Here is a 19,766-nt window from a genome sequence, read left to right as displayed (position 1 = left end):
TTCTCCCGAGTAAAATGATACCTCACTTGTGTGGGTGGGCCAAAGGCATGTGACTTAGGCTGGGGTGCTTAATTTGTAAAACGTAAATATGAGTAAAAACTACTTTTTTCAAAATTCATTTTTGGCGTGTTCTGCTTTGGGGCACCCACACAAGTGAGGTATCCTTTTACTCGGGAGAACAAGGGGAACGCAGGGTGGTATGACTTTTTTGCCGGCCCGGCGATCCCACGCCAAAAAGTTTGGAAAAGTGCAATTTTTACCTAATTTTAAGGTTTGCAGAGAGTTCTGGGTAGGAAAACATTGGGGGACCCATGCATGCCATACCTCCCTGGACTCCCCCGGGTGTCTAGTTTTCAGAACTGTTTGGGTTTGCTACTTTGCAAAGAATACCACCGAGCCCCGGGCCACAAACTCAGATGCCCCCCCCCCAAAATCAAGGTTGTTTTGCAATAAGGTATTGTAAATTCACCACCGTACGATTTGAACCGTTTCCTGTTGCAGCCACTATGTCTACCCACGCAAGTGAGGTACCGTTTTTATCGGGAGACCTGGGGGAACGCTGGGTGGGTGGAAATTTGTTGATCCACGCAGATTCCAGAACTTTCCACCACAGAAATGTGAGGAAAATGTGTTTTTTGGTCAAATTTGTATGTTTTCAAGGGATTCTGGGTAACAAAACCTGGGGGTAGGCAGGCGAGTCACCCCATCCTGAATTCCCCTGGGTGTCTAGTTTTCAAAAATGTGTAGGTTAGCTAGGTTTCCCTAGGTGCTGGCAGAGCTACGGCGCAAAAACAAAAGGTAGTATTTTTGTCCGAATCGTCCTAAATTTCACTGGGAAATTGAGGTGCGACCATGCTGCGTTTTGCGCTGTTTCATGTCGCAGCCACTATGCCTACCCACGCAAGTGAGGTACCATTTTTTTCGGGAGACCTGGGGGCACGCTGGGTGGGTGGAAATTTGTTGATCCACGCAGATTCCAGAACTTTCCACCACAGAAATGTGAGGAAAATGTGTTTTTTTGGTCAAATTTTTATGTTTGCAAGGGATTCTGGGTAACAAAACCTGGGGGTAGGCAGGCGAGTCACCCCATCCTGAATTTCCCTGGGTGTCTAGTTTTCAAAAATGTATAGGTTTGCTAGGTTTCCCTAGGTGCTGGCAGAGCTACGGCGCAAAAACAAAAGGTAGTCTTTTTGTCCGAATCGTGCTAAATTTCACTGGGAAATTGAGGTGCGACTATGCTGCGTTTTGCGCTGTTTCATGTCGCAGCCACTATGCCTACCCACGCAAGTGAGGTACCATTTTTTTTGGGAGACCTGGGGGCACGCTGGGTGAGTGGAAATTTGTTGATCCACGCAGATTCCAGAACTTTCCACCACAGAAATGTGAGGAAAATGTGTTTTTTTGGTCAAATTTTTATGTTTGCAAGGGATTCTGGGTAACAAAACCTGGGGGTAGGCAGGCGAGTCACCCCATCCTGAATTCCCCTGGGTGTCTAGTTTTCAAAAATGTATAGGTTTGCTAGGTTTCCCTAGGTGCTGGCAGAGCTACGGCGCAAAAACAAAAGGTAGTCTTTTTGTCCGAATCGTCCTAAATTTCACTGGGAAATTGAGGTGCGACCATGCTGCGTTTTGCGCCGTTTCATGTCGCAGCCACTATGCCTACCCACGCAAGTGAGGTACCATTTTTTTCGGGAGACCTGGGGGCACGCTGGGTGGGTGGAAATTTGTTGATCCATGCAGATTCCAGAACTTTCCACCACAGAAATGTGAGGAAAATGTGTTTTTTTGGTCAAATTTTTATGTTTGCAAGGGATTCTGGGTAACAAAACCTGGGGGTAGGCAGGCGAGTCACCCCATCCTGAATTCCCCTGGGTGTCTAGTTTTCAAAAATGTATAGGTTTGCTAGGTTTCCCTAGGTGCTGGCAGAGCTACGGCGCAAAAACAAAAGGTAGTCTTTTTGTCCGAATCGTCCTAAATTTCACTGGGAAATTGAGGTGCGACCATGCTGCGTTTTGCGCTGTTTCATGTCACAGCCACTATGCCTACCCACGCAAGTGAGTTACCATTTTTTTCGGGAGACCTGGGGGCACGCTGGGTGAGTGGAAATTTGTTGATCCACGCAGATTCCAGAACTTTCCACCACAGAAATGTGAGGAAAATGTGTTTTTTTGGTCAAATTTTTATGTTTGCAAGGGATTCTGGGTAACAAAACCTGGGGGTAGGCAGACGAGTCACCCCATCCTGAATTGCCCTGGGTGTCTAGTTTTCAAAAATGTATAGGTTTGCTAGGTTTCCCTAGGTGCTGGCAGAGCTACGGCGCAAAAACAAAAGGTAGTCTTTTTGTCCGAATCGTGCTAAATTTCACTGGGAAATTGAGGTGCGACCATGCTGCGTTTTGCGCTGTTTCATGTCGCAGCCACTATGCCTACCCACGCAAGTGAGGTACCATTTTTTTCGGGAGACCTGGGGGCACGCTGGGTGGGTGGAAATTTGTTGATCCACGCAGATTCCAGAACTTTCCACCACAGAAATGTGAGGAAAATGTGTTTTTTTGGTCAAATTTTTATGTTTGCAAGGGATTCTGGGTAACAAAACCTGGGGGTAGGCAGGCGAGTCACCCCATCCTGAATTCCCCTGGGTGTCTAGTTTTCAAAAATGTATAGGTTTGCTAGGTTTCCCTAGGTGCCGGCAGAGCTAGGGTGCAAAAACTACAGGTAGGCACTTTGCCAAAAAAGGGTCAATTTGTAACTGCTAAATTTAGGTGTGACCACGTTGCATTTTGCGCCGTTTCCTGTCGCAGGCACAAGGCCGACCCACACAAGTGAGGTACCGTTTTTATCGGGACACTTGGGGTAATTCAGATTTGTAAATCAACTGTTATTACCAATTGAGCTTTCATGCATTTCTCCCTTTCAATGAAAGACATTGTGTAAAAAAAAAATCTTTATGAAAAATGACTAATAATTCTCATGCTAGTATGAGTATTCCCAACTTTGAAAATTTGCAATTATATACTGTTTCTGAACTCTATAATTTGTACCCAATTCAAAAATACATAGGTGTCTTTCATACAGATTATTCCATGTATACATTTTCCAAGACAAAGTGCACTATACCCAGTAAATGAAAAAATACCATTGCAAGTTGCTGCTCAGTTTTTGGATCTGGGTTCGTCGGGTTCTTGGTGAAACTACAAGTCCTATATATCCCCACAACCAGGAAGGTCTAACAAATGTAACGGTATATTGCTTTCCAAGAGCTGTCAAAATTAGAAAAAGTTATAGGTGAAAACGTTGAGACAAAAGGCTGTTTTTTTCAACAAAATTTCAAATATTCCAATATCTAACTGTTAGTTTCTATAACGAAACCTTCATGGATTTAGACAAATGACCCCTTTCTGAATTCAGAATTTTGTCTACTTTTCGAAAATGTAAAGCTTTCCAGGATCCATTATTGCTTTCAAACTCATTTCTACCATTAACTGGAAGGAGGTGGAAAGCTCTAAAAATAGCAAAAATAGGCTATGTCCCAGAAAAATGCCAAAACTGAGTGAAAAATTTCGGTTCTCTGACAAAAGTCTGTCATTTCCTGAAAGCTGAGAAAATGGAGATTTCAGCCCCACAAACCCTTTTGTGATACCATTTTCAGGAAAAAACCCAGAGGCTTTCATTTGCAGCCCGTTTTTCCCATTTTTCTGAAAAAAACAAAAATATCACTATATTTTGGTTAATTTCTGGGACCCCTCCAAGGGAATCCACAAACCCTGGGCGCCTTTAGAATCCCCATGATGTTGGAAGAAAAGGACGCAAATTTGGCGCGAATCCCTTATGTGGTCAAAAAGTTACAAGGGCCTAAGCGCGCACTACTCCAAAACGCCAAAAAAAGGCTTCGCACAGGAGGGGAAAAGGCCTAGCAGCGAAGGGGTTAAAATGACAATCACTACCTCGGGGGGAATATTAAAGGCAAGCAACTGGTGCTGCCTAATTTCCAAGTACTGAGGTAAGTTGTGGAGGGCTGGGTTCACGGTTACCATCGGAACATACTTGCAGAGGGAAATGTGTTGGCCTTCTGACATCTGCCTGGGGATTCTAGACTGGCACTGGTGCCAGAATTGATATTTGCCCTGGGGTATGTACAGGTTTATGTACAAGTGAGTGGATTAGCTTTCAGTGGACAAGAAGGAAGCTTCCACTCCAGGTAACATAGCACTGTTAGGCAGCTGTTTTTATACACCCCACAAATACAAGACTAGAGTCTGCATCGATGCCAGAACCCATAGCCAGCAGCAGCAGCACTGTAGTACCAGCAAAGCATATCTGCCAAACTATAACCAAGTTTTAATGGAAAGCTTTGAGAAACATCCACCAGACGTCAATGGCATTTCCATCTAGTTGGGACTGGAAATGACTGGGTGACAATATACAATATTTAAATGTATAAAGCGGGAGATCTAAATTGGGAAAACGGACTGAGTCAAACAACTGATGGAGTAGAGTTCACCTTTAAAAACATGGAAATGGACAGTTTAACAGTACAAGAGAATCTGCTTCAAGACTTGAGTAAATAAATACTAAAGCATGTTGTATTCAGGTATATGCCATGTTCATAAGTGGAGACCTATAAAAGAGTGAGACTAGTTTCCTAATTTCTTACCTTGCTCTTTGTCCCCACCATTCAACAGGAGCTCGTCATTTTGTCTTTTCAGTTCAGTTATATACTTAAAGGCTTGATCCAAGATCATATTCTTACTCTGAAAAAGAAGACAAACCGCACATCTTAGAGATATTACGGATTAAACCCAATTTCTACACTGATTTCAGCATATCATTCATTTCCCAAAGGGACACATCCCTCTTTCTCTCCCTCTTCCCACTTTCTGTTCCCATTAATTTGCTTCTCTCGCCCACAACCTTGGAACAAACATCTTTTTATCATCTTTCTAGGGCTCTTCTTGGATCCAAACACTTCACAATCCTCAGTTGTCTCCTTGAGTCCTATTAACTTGCCATCTTCTCTGCAGGCTCCCTTGCTGAAACAATCCCTTACTTTCTCAATGAGAACAACGTGGTTATTAGCAGTTCAATAATCTACGCACAAGCAGCAATTGTGTCTTTGGATGTTATGGTTCCAAGCATGTTTGCACAAAACACATGCATCATGACACTTTTAAGGACAAGAGGTTCTCCGTGGTAAGGGCTTTCCATACCCTTCTGATGGAGGATAATCCCCTCCTCACACAAGTGTGGTTGGATGGACATGAACTCCTCAAAGAAATTCATTGGCCCCTTTTATTCTAATATCAAGCATTTTGAACCAACTAAAACAATTTTAAAAGACAGACCTTGTTTGGACAGATACTACTGTGCAACCCATTCAATAAATGGGGAAAGGTAAAAGACTAGACCGTGATTCAGAAAAAGTTAGTAAAAAGGCAGACACTTACCTGCTTTAGAATGGGCGAACATGGGATGAGCTCTCCAATGCGATTAATCCCAGAGTTTATTTTAGTCTTACGATGCCTTTCCACTAGAAGAGGAAAATGAAATCATCATCAATGAGGTGAAATGCATACAAACCATATAGTTTCTATTCCCAACAAGCATGAGATCAAGGAGTTTGCCTATGTTCCCAAGATCCCTTGGTAGTATATTTGTATCATTTTACTACCACATGCATCTGTGATTGCCCAGCTACAGTTTTACCTAGGGAAGGAGGAAGACAAATAACACAAGAAGGCACTATGACTGAGGTCACATTGAACGCTTAAAATCAAAATGTCTTTGAAGAATGACTGCCCTGCTACAAGTAGTTTAAGGTCTATGAGCAGGAACAAAGAAAAGACAAGAAAAAGAGGCAAACATGGCCCCCATTCCACTATTTCCATTTATCGCTTCAACCAATGGTGTAGGTCAAAACATCAGTAGAGTTGTCGCATGGTGGTTCCAGCCAAGTGGCTCAAGTATCTAGCTGAAGCAATAAATAGCAGTCAAGATGCATTTAAAACAAATACAGATAGTGTGACTCAAAATAATCCTGCATATGGTACAGAAAATTGAGAACGCACAATGTGTAGTTTTTTTTAATTCTTTTCTGATCAGCAAGATAGGTTGTTGCCGAAATAAATGGAGTGTGCTTTCCAATTATGAGACTCAAAGAAAGAAGACCAAATGCAGAGAAAGGTGAAAACCGATAGAAGTGGAAGCAACCACCGTAGTTTTCTGGCCACACTATATATTTTGAAGTACCAGCTGTTAGTTGTGCCCATGGTTTAAACTCTGGCCTTCTAGTCCAAAACCATGTCTCCGAGAACACGATGGCATGGCACAAGTGGCACTTCTGGGAGGTGGAAACCAGCAATGTGGTGTCCTGTCCAACTTCAAATGTTTTTTGGTCATAAAGTGTGCCCTTACCAGGCAGCAGTTGAGGGTGCTGAGGTATATACTGAACTCAGCACAAGAGGCACACAAAACCAATAGGTTTCGCCTTTAAGACCTACTGGTTTTACCTATAGCTTTAGCCATACTTTACAGCATGTGTAAAGCAAGGATTTTAAAAAGAGGGGAAAACAAATGCTAGGGGGCAAGACTTGTCATTTTGTACTCTGTGCACCAAGAATGCATCTGCCTCCAAAATGACGCAAGTGCTTTTTTCTCCCCCCCAGCCCCCAATCCTAATTAGATCGGTAAACAAAAAGAAAAAAAGTTGGTTTCTGTTCCACAGACTATAAGAATGTGTCATTTATGCTGTAGGTCTGTCGGGCATTGTACACCACGCAGTGACAGGAGAAATTCCTTAATCTCTCAATGTTCAACTCTTCAAAAAGAGGGCACACACAAAAGTGAACTGGGAGATCGCCTTTACTCACACTGCCTGACATGTTATTGTTTCTCATGGATTTCATAACTCTTGAAAGACAGTTAAGCCTGTCAAACAGTGGCCCCGCAAGCTGCGAACTGAAATAACTGACTAGCAATAGACTTATTGCTGGGAACACACTAAAGAAGTCTCCATGAATGGGAGGCACAGACGAACTCACTATAAATTCCTACAACGAATATACTACACACCTGTCAAGCAGGCAATATTTAGTGGCCACATCGACGCACAAAGCCTACGACGCCATGCCCGGGGACAGATTTTCTACACCGAGCCTGGGACTGCCCACGAAGTAGTGACTACTGGAGGAGGCTTGTTTATGTTCTTAACAAAACAGCAGGCCTGACACCTGCGGACGATCCGCTCACAGCACTACACGACTAAGTAAAAGAAAAAAGTCCCAAGGAGCGAGCGGCGATTTGTGCGACTGGCACTACTGATGGGCAAGCGCAGAGTAGCCATACGCTGGAGCAGATGCAAGACTCACACAGAACTCGACTCGATCACAGAAATAGTCACATGCCGCACGCATGTGGAATTATACAGCAACCTACTACCCAGGACTTCTCGACCCAGAGACATCTGGGGGGCCCTTAAGGGCATATCTGGTCGATGAAACGACAGACTGAGAGAATGATATGTCACTTCGAGAAAAGCCAATAGTCCGTGTACCACCAATAACAGTAAACACTGGGTCCCAAGTTCCATGCACTGTACCAAGGGAGGGAAAGCTGCAGCCTCTTGGAGCCAAAGCATGGAATCTCATTCCAGCTCAACGGAGGCTCCTGAAAACAGAAGGAAAATGCTACTTACCAGTATGCATCTGTTCTTGGCATGTAGAGGTGCAGAGTAGTACACCCTGCATTAGATCGCCACCTGGTGTTGGGCTTGGATGATTGCAGGTTGTGGTCTTCTTGGAAGAAGTCTTTGTTAGTCCCGATAGGTGACTCCTCCCTTAGACAATACTGCGCATGGGCATCGGCTCCATCCTCAGATTGTTTTTCGCCATGATGGGAAATGATGGAGTCAGTAGAAGTAAAGAAAGCAGGATGTCCATGCGTATGCATCTAAGTAAGATGAAAACTGGAACGGATACAAGTCCCGGGGAGGCGGGAGGGCGTGTACTACTCTGCAGCTCTACATGCCAAGAACAGATGCATAATGGTAAGTAGCATTTTCCGTTCTAGGCATATGAGCTGCAGATAGTACACTGTGCATCGATTGTGCAGCAGTATCCCTTCTAGCGGTGGTCACCTGTATCCGTTGCAGTCGTTTGAAAGAGAGTTTAAAGGACAGCTTGGCCTACTGCAGCTTGCTGCTTGGCTTGCACATCAACACAATAGTGTTTAGTGAAGGTGTGTGGTGTAGACCATGTTGCTGCTTTGCATATGTCCTCTAGTGGTATATTTCCTAAGAAAGCCATAGAGGCTCCTATTTTGCGAGTGGAGTGCGCTCTAGGAGGAACTGGTAGTGTACGTTTAGCCTTTATATAGCATATTTGTATACACTTTACAATCCACCGTGCAATCCTGCCTTTAGAGATGGGGTTGCCTTTGTGCGGAGGAGAGAAAGCTACAAACAGTTGTTTAGTTTTTCGAAATGATTTAGACCTGTCGCTATAGTAGAGTAGAGCTCTTTTCACATCTAAGGTGTGTAAAGCCCTTTCTGCTACCGAGTCTGGGTTTTGGAAACACACAGGTAGCTCGACAGACTGATTGAGGTGAAAAGGAGTGACAACTTTTGGGAGAAATTTTGGATTAGACCTAAGAAACACTTTGTTAGGATGTATTTGAAAAAATGGTTCTTGTATAGTGAAAGCTTGAATTTCACTTACTCTTCTGAGAGAGGTGATAGCAACAAGGAAAGCAGTTTTCCATGTTAGGAATTGCAGCTCGCATCTATGTAGGGGCTCGAAAGGGGGTCCCATAAGTCTGGTAAGGACTACATTTAGGTTCCACACAGGAGAAGGAGGCAACCTGGGTGGGATTATTCTTTTCAAGCCTTCCATGAACGCTTTAATCGCGGGAACTCTGAAGAGAGACAGATGTTGTCTGTTTTGTAAATAAGCTGCAATTGCTGCAAGGTGCAGGCGTATGGAAGAATATGCAAAATTAGACCTTTGTAGATGTAGAAGGTAACAAATGATATTCTGGATGGAAGCATCCAGGGGGTCAATTTGATTATTTGTGCAATAAATTATGAATCTTTTCCATTTAGCAGCGTAACACGCTCTGGTAGTGGGTTTTCTGGCTTCTTTAATAATGTCCATACAGTCTGGTGGTAGGTTTAAATAACCAAACTCTAAGACTTCAGGAGCCAGATCGCTAGATTCAGTTGGTGCGGGTCTGGGTGCCTGATTTCGCCATGGTTCTGTGTTAACAGAGATGGAGTGAGCCGCAACTTTTGGTGTGGAACTAGAGAGAGTTCCAGCAACGTGATGAACCACGGTTGGCGTGCCCACATGGGAGCTACAAGGATTAGTTTGAGAGACTGTTGTCTGAGCTTGCGCACCACTAATGGAATTAGTGGGAGAGGCGGAAAAGCGTACGCAAATCTGCCTGACCATTTCATCCATATCGCATTGCCTTCAGACAGTGGGTGTGGAAACCTGGCGGCGAAGGCTGGGCATTTTGCATTTTAGTGGGTGGCAAATAGGTCTATGTGTGGATGACCCCACTGTTGGAAGAATGGCTGAAGAACTTGTGGATGCAATTCCAATTCGTGAATCTGTTGTGACTGCCGACTCAACAGATCTGCTATCTGATTGTGAACTCCTGGAAGGTGTTCCGCTAGCAGATGTATCTTTTGAGGAATGGCCCATCTCCAAATGTCTTGTGCAAGCTGGGACAGTTGCAGAGAGTGTGTCCCCCCCTGTTTTTGAATATAGTACATGGCTGTCATATTGTCCGTCTGGATGAGGACAGCCTTGCCTTGCATGTGAAGTTGGAACGACTTGTGTGCTAGGAATATTGCTAGCAGCTTGAGATGGTTGATATGGAGTAGCCGTTGTTGAGCGGTCCATTGACTCTGAGTGGTATGTTGTAGGAGATGGGCTCCCCATCCTGTAAGAGAGCGATGTGTGCGGCTGTCCACCAACACCAGGTCTGTTAGTTGACCGTGAGCTTGGTTCCACTGTCGTGCTAGACACTCTTGTAACGGCGCATTTGCAATCTTGCGTGTGGAACTATGAAGATGCAAGATGCCATCATGCCTATGAGTTTCATGAACATTCTGGCTGGGAGAGACTGTTGGAGTTGAAACACAGCGACTAAGTTTTGAATGCTCTGTATCCTGGCTGGACTGGGATAAGCTAGAGCTGTAGTCGTGTCTATTGTAGCCCCTAGATACTGATGTACGTGCGAAGGCTCTAAGTGCGACTTGGTGTCGTTTATTGTAAACCCTAAGTTGTGCAAGGTTTGGATCGTCTGATGTGTGTGTGTGTGTAACACACTGACTGGCCGATTTGGCTTTTATGAGCCAATCATCTAGATAAGGGAAGACTTGGATCTGTTGTCTTCGCAGATGTGCTGCTACTACTGCTAGGCACTTTGTGAATACTCTTGGTGCCGTCGTCACCCCAAATGGAAGGACTGTGAATTGATAGTGTTGTCCTTCCAGTACAAACCTTAGATATTTTCTGTGAGCAGGATGTATAGGGATGTGAAAGTAGGCGTCTTTCAGATCTAGTGTAGCAAGGAAGTCTCCCTGTTGCAGCAGTGGAAGCACTTGTTGCAGAGTGATCATATGAAAATGATCTGATTGTATGTAATGGTTGAGGGGCCTGAGGTCTAGAATCGGTCTGAGGGTCCCTCTTTCTTGGGAATTAGAAAATACAGCGAGTAAATCCCTGTTCCTTGTTCCTGTAAAGGAACTAACTGAATCGCTGTTGGACCCGGCCTCGTGGCGTGGTCCTACCCCTCCCGCATGGCGGGCCCGGACGACATCGGCCCTCCATCCAGCCCAGGTCGGCCTCGGGCACACCTCTGCACGCCCTCCAAACCACCAGATCCGCCACCCGGCGGCCCACAGCCACTGACACGGCACACTCGGGCCGCCCCAGCATTATCGGCCCGGTGCTCACCCCGGACCCTCATTCCAGGCCCGACGCCATCTTGGGCCCATCACGTCACAGACACGTGGTCCCGGCCCAGCCGCGGCCACGGCCCCAGCGAGCCCGCCATCGAGGCACCAAGAGTCTCCGGGTGGTAGAGTGGCCACTCAACCAGAGACAAGGAGAGGGGAGTTTCGATGGCTCTCCAACCGTCCCCGGATGCCTGGTTTCGATCGGCCTCCGGCCTCCCTGAGCGCTGGCCCCACCCCCCTGCTGGGTGTCTGGACACCATCACCCCGGCCCCTCTGACCCCCAGGCGAGAGGGTCCGGACATCAAAGGACTCCAGACCTATATCTGGGCCAGCCCCGGAGTAGGACGGGAGTTGTATCCCGGAGTTGAGGAGCCCTGCTGACGCTGTCGCGGCTGACCCTGAGACGAACTCCCCTTGCTGTTCTACCTGGAACCTGCTGGCGCTGCCGCGGTCCATCTTTGCTGTTCTACCTGGAACCTGCTGGCGCTGCCGCGGTCCATCTTTGCTGTTCTACCTGGAACCTGCTGGCGCTGCCGCGGTCCATCTTTGCTGTAACCACCTTGGAGCCTGCTGGCGCTGCCGCGGTCCATCTTTGCTGTAACCACCTTGGAGCCTGCTGGCGCTGCCGCGGTCCATCTTTGCTGTAACCACCTTGGAGCCTGCTGGCGCTGCCACGGTCCACACTCGCTGAACCATCTTGGAGCCTGCCGGCGCTGCCGCGGTCCACACTCGCTGAACCATCTTGGAACCTGCTGGCGCTGCCGCGGTCCACGCTCGCTGAACCATCTTGGAGCCTGCTGGCGCTGCCGCGGCCCAACCTTCCGGAACCCCCCAGCTCGAGGATTGAGAGCTGTGCGTAGGGTCCAATTGCAACCGACCATCTATAAGACTGTGCCGCTACCTTGCCCCTTGCCACAAGACTTTCCAGATCTCTGGATCTGCTGTATATATTGAAACGATACTTATTGCCCGATAAAGATTGCAAACTCTATCTACGTGTGGTGTATATTTGTAGTGGTGTGGTTACTCTGCTGTACGATTCTAGGAGAGGGCCCTCCCGTCGGAGGCCTCTCGACATCGCTCGGTCCCTTCTCTGAAGGAGGGGTAGACCTAGGGGTGGTCAGTCAGACACCTTCTGCCTCCCCCGGGTTCGCCTTTCTAACAATCGCACCCTTCTGTAGAAGGGACAGAACCTCTTGCTGAAGCAGAGCTAGATGATCGGTAGACATTGGACACTGTTTGGGAGGTATGTGTGGAGGGGTTGCTGTAAGTTCTAGGCAGTAGCCATGTTGGATAATCTGTCTTACCCACTTGTCTGTTGTAATGGAGTTCCAGACAGGCAGGAACTGTGTTAGTCTGCCCCCTACAGGAGTGGAATGCTGCGGGGGGGGGGGGTGTAGGGAAGTCATTGCTTAGGGGCGGAAGAGGCTCGAGTGTTGTTATTACCTCTACCTCTGCCCTTGGTATTATTGCCTCTGTATCCTCCTCTATAGTAACCTTTGTTGGAGGAGGTTTGTGTATTGAAAGACGTGTTAGTGTCTGTTCCAGTTTGTTTGGAGTCGCCCCTGTAAAAGGAGCGACGAAAGGAACCTCAAGCTGGGGTAGACTGTAAGGCCCCCATAGACTTGGCAGTGTCTGTGTCTTTTTTCATTTTTTCAAGGGTAGTGTCTACCTCTGGGCCGAATAATTGGTTCTGATTAAAAGGCTGGTTCAAAATGGTGGTTTGTACTTCTTGTTTGAACCCTGAGATGCGAAGCCACCATGTCTCCTAATAACGACACTGGTATTAATAGCCCTAGATGCGGTGTCTGCAGCATCTAGTGCGCATTTGATGGAAGCGTTGGATATTAACTTGCCTTCCTGTATAAGGTCAGAAGCTTGATCTTTGTACTGATCTGGGAGGTGCTCAAGCAATTTCTCCAATTGGTCGTAGTGAGCCCAATCATAACGAGAGAGGAGGGCTTGTGTATTAGCTATGCGCCATATATTGGAAGCTTGCGCCGCTATTCTCTTGCCTGACGCATCAATAATTTTGGATTCTTTGTCAGGCGGGGGTGCTTCACCAGAAGTCTGGAGATTTGGCCCTTTTACGTGCGTTGGACACCACTAAGGAGTCTAGTGGTAGGTGTCCTTTAATATAGACTGGGTCTGAGGGTGCAGGTCTATATTTCTTTTCAATCCTGGGGTTTAAAATTCTGGTCCGCACAGGATCTTTAAAGACCTCAGTAGCATGCTTAATCACTCCTTTGATCATGGGAAGAATTTGAGCGGATCTCTGAGACTGCTCAAAAGTATCTACGAGAAAATCTTCCTCAATGGCCTCAGAATGCATGGGGACACCATGGTATGAAGCAGCTCTGTTTATTAGCTGGCCAAACCCAAGAGTATCCTCAGGAGGAGAAGGTATAGATGGGTATGAGGGTGCCTCAGGGACATCAGGGTCATTTGCAGGGTATGGAAAGCCCCACCCAGACGCAAGTTTTGTGTATGGCAAATTCCACGTGCCCTCGCCTACAGGGTATGCAGTGTCTCCTTCCCCGTCCCCTCCACCCAAATCATATTCCTCATCATTCTGTGGGGAATGTGGTGACAATGGAGACTGTATAGGAGAGGTCTGGGGTGAAATATAGGGAGGAGCGGGAGAAGGAGGAGAGACAGGAAAGGAAAAGTGCAGAGGAGAGGTTGCACAGTCCTTTTTGGCAGGAACCACTTGTGTAGGTGGTGTAGCTGCAGGTCTCTTCTTGAGTTCTTGAGTGGTGTGGCACCAACATGACCGGTTTTCGGGTCGATGAAGATCTTTTTCTGTTGAGGATCTGGTTGAAAAAGGTCCTCTTGAGGCACAACCTTCTTGGGCGTCGATTTTTTCGGTGCCGGCATAGGTTGTCTAGTGTCCTTAGCCTTGGAAGGTATTAAAGCGTCCTGTGGCTTAGGTGTTTTTCGCTTAGCAGGCATGTTCGAGGGCTTGAAGGCCTCAGAATCGGGCTGTGTGTTTTTCGGCACGATGTATGGCTTCGGAGCAGGTGCGTCTTTTGGTTTCAGGTTCGGGACCGAAACAGGTTTTGGTATCGGCACTTCTTTCGGTGTCGGAGCCGAAGGGTGTTTTGGCTTCGGTGCCGACGGAGTCTTGCTCGGTGACCAGGCACCGGAAGGCGGGGGACATTTTTTCGGAGCCTATGGAAGACTCTTGGTCGGTGTGGGGGCATCGGAAGGCGTGGAAGATTTCTTCGGAGTCGAGCCTGAGGGCGGGACTTTCGAAGTAGATGATCGGTCTCGACTGGGCCCAGCGGGCGGAGTGCTGACCTTTGCCTTCTGTTTGGGCGTATGTGTGGCTGGGGCAGTAGTACTCACGCACTGACCCGATGGAATGGAGTCGTCGGAGTCATCTGCCTCGGAGACTATCAGGAGATCCGGTGAGTCTTCTTCGGGAACCTCGTCGTCGAAGATGTCTTCCGGTGCAGGAGCTGTTCGCCTCATCTCGTGTCGACGGGCCCTCCGGTCTCGGATGGTTTTCTTCGAGCGGGAGGAAGCACAGGCTGTGCAGGTCGACTCGTGTGGTCCGGCGACAGGCAGAGGTTACAAACCTCGTTGTGGTCGCTATGTGGGAACTTTGCTTGACATTTTGGCATTTTCGGAATGGAGTTCTTTCCATATGTGGCAGGCCGCACGGCGTCGATAGGCCCAGGGGCCCACTTGGATGACTGGAATGGAAACTTCGTCGTCGAAAGGTGTCGCAGTCGATGTCGAAGGCAGGTAGTATATGTTTTATGAAGTTCTGCGCGTCGAAGTTGCAGAAAAACAGTTTCTGGCCGGAGCGGAGAAACTTTCATCCGAACCCAGTGGCGGAAAAAAACAATCTGAGGATGGAGCCGATGCCCATGCGCAGTATTGTCCAAGGGAGGAGTCACCTAACGGGACTAACAAAGACTTCTTCCAAGAAGACAACAACCTGCAATCATCCGAGCCCAACACCAGGTGGCGATCTAATGCACAGTGTACTATCTGCAGCTAATATACCTCGAACACACAGTTCAGGAAGGCACTGGAGACGTGGATCTTTCAAGCCCCAGATGAACCCTGTCGATCTCTCATGTAGGTCTCTACCTCATCCTGCACACTCTGACCTCCATCCACTCAGCGCCAAGATGCTTCTTTCGGAGTGACAGTTTGCGCTTTATAAATACACAATTGACACTACCCCTGTGTATATGTGTCTACTCATGAGATTGATGCACTATGTCGGTTTGCTTTGTATCTGTATTGTTATATGGAATACTTATGCAAACATTACAGAAGTGCACTGCACTGATGGTAATGTACAATGGCTTTATGATAAACAACGTTGAAAAAAAACGCATCTCTAGCGCAGCCCTAAAAAGGGCAAGAGCTCTAGAGTAAGGGTGTTCGCCGAGGCTTGTGTCGCACACTGAAGACAAAATGAGACCATGAAGTAGCAGGAAGCCAGCGTAAAACCCTATTCCAGAGTAACTCATAACCTGAAGGAAAAGAACAATGAGCTTCAGAATAGGGATGATCAATCCTCAAACTAGAAACTAAAAGTATCTCTACTGCTTCCTCTTTCTCCTTCCCCTTCCCCCCCCTCTCCCCATTAAGTTGTAGGATTGCGCTGGTGAGGGTAGGTACGTTTTCCACAGACCTCATCACTAAAGTCAATGCAGGATACTGGGACACAGAGCTGAGACACGTTTCTGCATCATCTCACTGACCTTGTCCATTTCTACGTTTCTGCCAAGGTAAAACTGGAATACTTACGCAGGGACCCCTGCGACTGCCATCGGAGCATCGACAGAAGACGAGAACTGCAGTGAGAACTGAACAGAACCTCTGCAAGTAACTGGATCTAATTACTGGACTGCACTTACCTATTTTCGGGGGTCCCGCAGAGTCCTGTGAGCACCCACTCCTCCACCGGGTTGCTTCTGGACGCTGGTGGAGACCGGGACGGCTGGTAGGAGCCCGCCGGAGACTGCTGAGGATCGCGCACACGTTTGGGACGCCTTCGCCTGGTGTCCACCCCCCACCTCCACCGGGCTGCTGCGGGACACTGTTGACACCCCCATCTGCATCGGTTGATGCTCGGGCGGAGCGGCTGGAGCACCGGGACATACAGGGCGTGCTGGGTCCCGTGAACACCCCCACCTCCACCGGGCTGGCTCTGGACTCAGGCGGTGACCGAGACGGATGGACGGAGCCTGCCGGAGGGTCGCACAGACGCCCGGGAGGGTCGCGCATCGCCTGGAGTCCCCCCCTCCCCCTCCTCGACTGGCTGCTGCGGGTTAGTGAGGGACGGACCCCCTCGCCCGGTTACTGCAGGTCACTGCTGGCACTGGGATCGAGATTCCGAGGTGGAGCACGGGGACAGACGGTGTCTCGCCGCACGGAGCAGATTAGGAGCCACGAGACAGACTTGGCAGTGCCTCGCTGCACGGAGCTGGCTGGTAGTACCGGTGAGTGAAGTGCAGGGTCTCGCCTCGAGGAGCTTTCTGGGGCTCTCAGCTATCCCGGCCCCCTGGCTCTCCCGTCTACTGTCTGGCTTCCCGCCTGCACTGGGAGTCCGGACCGGGGTGGGGCGCCGGAGCAGACGGACTTGGCAGAGTCTCGCCTCGAGGAGCTCGCGGGGGCTCACAGCGAGCCCGGCCCCTTAGCTCTCCTGACTCCGCCTGACTGGGAGATCGCTAGCACTGGGGACCAGGACCCTGGGGATCGCCGGACCTGCCTGTGCAGTGGCTCGCCTCGGGGAGCTTTTTTCTCTGGGGCTCACTGTGTGTGACTGGGAGATCGATTGCACTGGGGACCAGGACCCTGGGGATCGCCGGACCTGTCTGTGCAGTGGCTCGCCTCGGGGAGCTTTTTTTTTTTTTTTTTCTCTGGGGCTCACTGTGTGTAACATTATCCTGGGAACCTGAAGTTTTTAAGGTACTGGCATGCAAATTACTATTCTATCACCCATGCAGGCTTTTCATTCTCTGCTCGGAACTTTTAAAAAAAATAAAAAATAAAAAAAAACTGCAGAAACTTTCAAACTTTCTTCACGGGCATAACGGTCTTTTCTCTCTCCACTCCCCATTGTCTAAAATGGCGGGGGCCATTAAATGCTGCAATAAATCGCCGCCACTGCCCACAGATGACCATGAGGCAGCATACCAACGCGGTCAGGGGTCATCAAAACGGAGATAAGGCTCTCTCCTCCCGACCGAGCAACATAGAAGTTGGTCTTCTCCTCCCCATCTAGCAACATAGAAGCTGGACCAACTCGACTGCCCCAGAGTAGAAAGGGAAACTTAACCGTATAAATCCCAACAATAACAACAGACAAAGGACTACTACTCTTGTCTCCCTATATTCCATTTTGGCGGCCATCTTAGACTAGTCCTCAACTTTGGTGGCCATCTTAGACTAGTCATCCTCAGAATTCAGAATTCATTATGTCTTTATTTCGAATAAAATTCATAAAAGACAACATACATAATATCACATTAAAAACATCTTAAAATAAGCCCCCAATATATAAAAAGAATGTGTCTCAATCGACATACAGTCATTTCATAATAATTAATTCAAAAGGGTTTTCAATTTCTTTGCACGAATCAGCCATGCCCACCCCAAAAATTTGGCTACACAGATCACAGATATTTCAATACGTATATCACGTAATTTCAACAGGGCTTCCCGATTCCCCCCACAATTCAAAGTTTTGCAAATAGGTTTCAACCATTTCAGTCGAGGCGATCGATATGCTGGGCATGCAAAAAACAGATGACCAATACTCTCCACCTGGTCAGGGCAAAAAAAACATTTATTACTTGCTTTCTTCGCCCACTTTGCAGTAAAGGAGTTGATCGGCAAAGTCCTCACCCGAAACTGATGATACAGCTTACGGTCTAGGGTTTTGCAGATCAAGTCCCAATAGGACTCAAGGGACGGTGTTACCTTATGTCTTAAAAAGAGTCCCGTTAAGCTATTCTCTGACGAAAGAGAGACCAGAGTAAATTTCTTTGCAGCCCAAAAATGATCTTTGAATTCTTGTTTGGATGGGAACCTAGAGCATTCAGGATGTAACCATAACTCGGGGAGGCCCATTGAATACAAAACTTGTTTTACTTCCCGGAGCCATGGAATTTTATGAGCACCCCACAACAATATGACCTCGCCCAATTCATGAGCGAAAAGACTAAGCTCTGGGGTCGTCCAAAGGCGGCGCCAGAATGCTGCGAGACGATACTGCGCCATCTCATTCTGAGGTCTACAGCCTAGATCTAAAAGCAATGGTTTTATTGGTGATGATCGCGGAAGCCCCACCAAATTCCGCAAAAACCTATTCTGTGCTGTGGTTAGTGCTGACAAATCTTTGTAACCCCATATGTCCGCTCCATACAGGGTTGCTGCATTAGCCTTGGCCTCATAAATTTTAACCGCTGGTATAATGCGTTTGGTCAAGGTTTTTTTTTGTTCCTGCAATAAACATCCTGTAAGGCGAACAAATTTTAATTTTAAAACCTCCAACTGGGGGCTCCAAGTAAATTGATGGTCAAGAGTCACGCCCAAATAGGTCATGACCTTGACCTGTTCAATTGGGGCACCATTTAATGTAACCGAACTTTTAATTGGTTTGTTTTTATTAAAAACCATGAATTTGGTTTTGTCAACATTGATCTCTAGGTCATTATTAGTACAAAACTCAGCAAATTTATTCAGGGCTGCCTGTAGCCCGCTCCGGGTTTTAGAAAGGAGCAGGGTATCGTAGGCGAATATTAACATGGGATATTTCGAACCCCCCAGTATAGGTGCGTCTGTTTGCATGTCATTAAAGAATGCAACCACCTGGTTTATGAACAGGAGAAACAGGGTAGGGGCCAACACGCAACCCTGCCGCACCCCTCGTTGAACTGGGAAGCTGTTGGTCACCTGGCCCCGTTTCCCCCATCTTACCTGGCCAAAATTATCCTCATGTAAACGCCTGACTAGCTCTAAAAGTTCAGGTGGGAGACCCATGAGTCTGAGAGCTTCCCATAGTTTTGCCCTAGGGACCAAGTCGAATGCCGACCTAAGATCAACAAAGGCGGCATAGATGACCCCACCGCCCAGGAAAACCACCTTCCAGTACAGCATGGTGAGTCGGAACACCTGATCTAGGGTGCTGGTGCCTGATCTAAACCCTGCCTGCATGGGGGAGAGTATGTTGTTCTGCTCAATCCACCCCTGTATTCTTACCAGGGTCATTCTTGATACAACTTTTTGAATAGTGTCGATCAGGCTAATGGGGCGATAGTTTTTCGGTGAAGACCGATCCCCTTTCTTATAAACTGGAAGTATCTCTGCACCTTTCCAGGACTGCGGTACCCTTGCGCCTGCTGCAATAGAATTTGCTAGAGTTGTGATATATGGAACCCACAGATCAAGGTTCAATTTAAAAAGGTCCGCTGGTATGGCATCTAAACTGGGGCTTTACCAGACTGAATAGAACCAATGGCATGTACAGTGTCTGAGGTGCTGAAAATAAGCCTATCCCCAGACGATATTGGTATTATCCCCACTATGGGCTCAGTTGCCAGCTCCTGTTCAATATTTGTATCTTCAAACTGGGTGGAAAAAAATTCCACCCAATCCGTAGCTGAAACATGATTTACAGGGGTTTGGGAATCCGAATCCCTGCCCCATCTAACTATCTCCCAGAATTTTACTTGGTTAGACGACTCACAGGCTTTAAGAAGATCTAGCCAGTACGAATCGTCCCAGTCCCTCTTAGCTTCCCAAAGGGTCTGTTTGTAAGACTGTCTAGCTTTCCTAATG

The 19,766-nt window shown here is 47.6% G+C and overlaps 1 protein-coding gene across 1 annotated transcript in view; it reads right to left on the bottom strand.

Moving 5' to 3' along the window:
• USF3 (upstream transcription factor family member 3) overlaps positions 1 to 19,766 on the bottom strand; it is a 130,771-nt gene that overhangs the window by 18,480 nt on the left and 92,525 nt on the right. Inside the window, exons 5-6 of the mRNA XM_078656676.1 lie at positions 5,443 to 5,525; positions 4,653 to 4,749 (exon numbers count right to left, since the gene is read on the bottom strand). Coding sequence (XP_078512802.1) covers positions 4,653 to 4,749; positions 5,443 to 5,525 — 180 coding nt within the window. The remainder of the gene's footprint in view (positions 1 to 4,652; positions 4,750 to 5,442; positions 5,526 to 19,766) is intronic.

This window comes from Lissotriton helveticus, chromosome 8 (assembly GCF_964261635.1).
Source record: "Lissotriton helveticus chromosome 8, aLisHel1.1, whole genome shotgun sequence".
Taxonomy (NCBI): Eukaryota; Metazoa; Chordata; class Amphibia; order Caudata; family Salamandridae; genus Lissotriton; species Lissotriton helveticus.
This window is presented reverse-complemented; position numbering and strand designations above follow the sequence as displayed.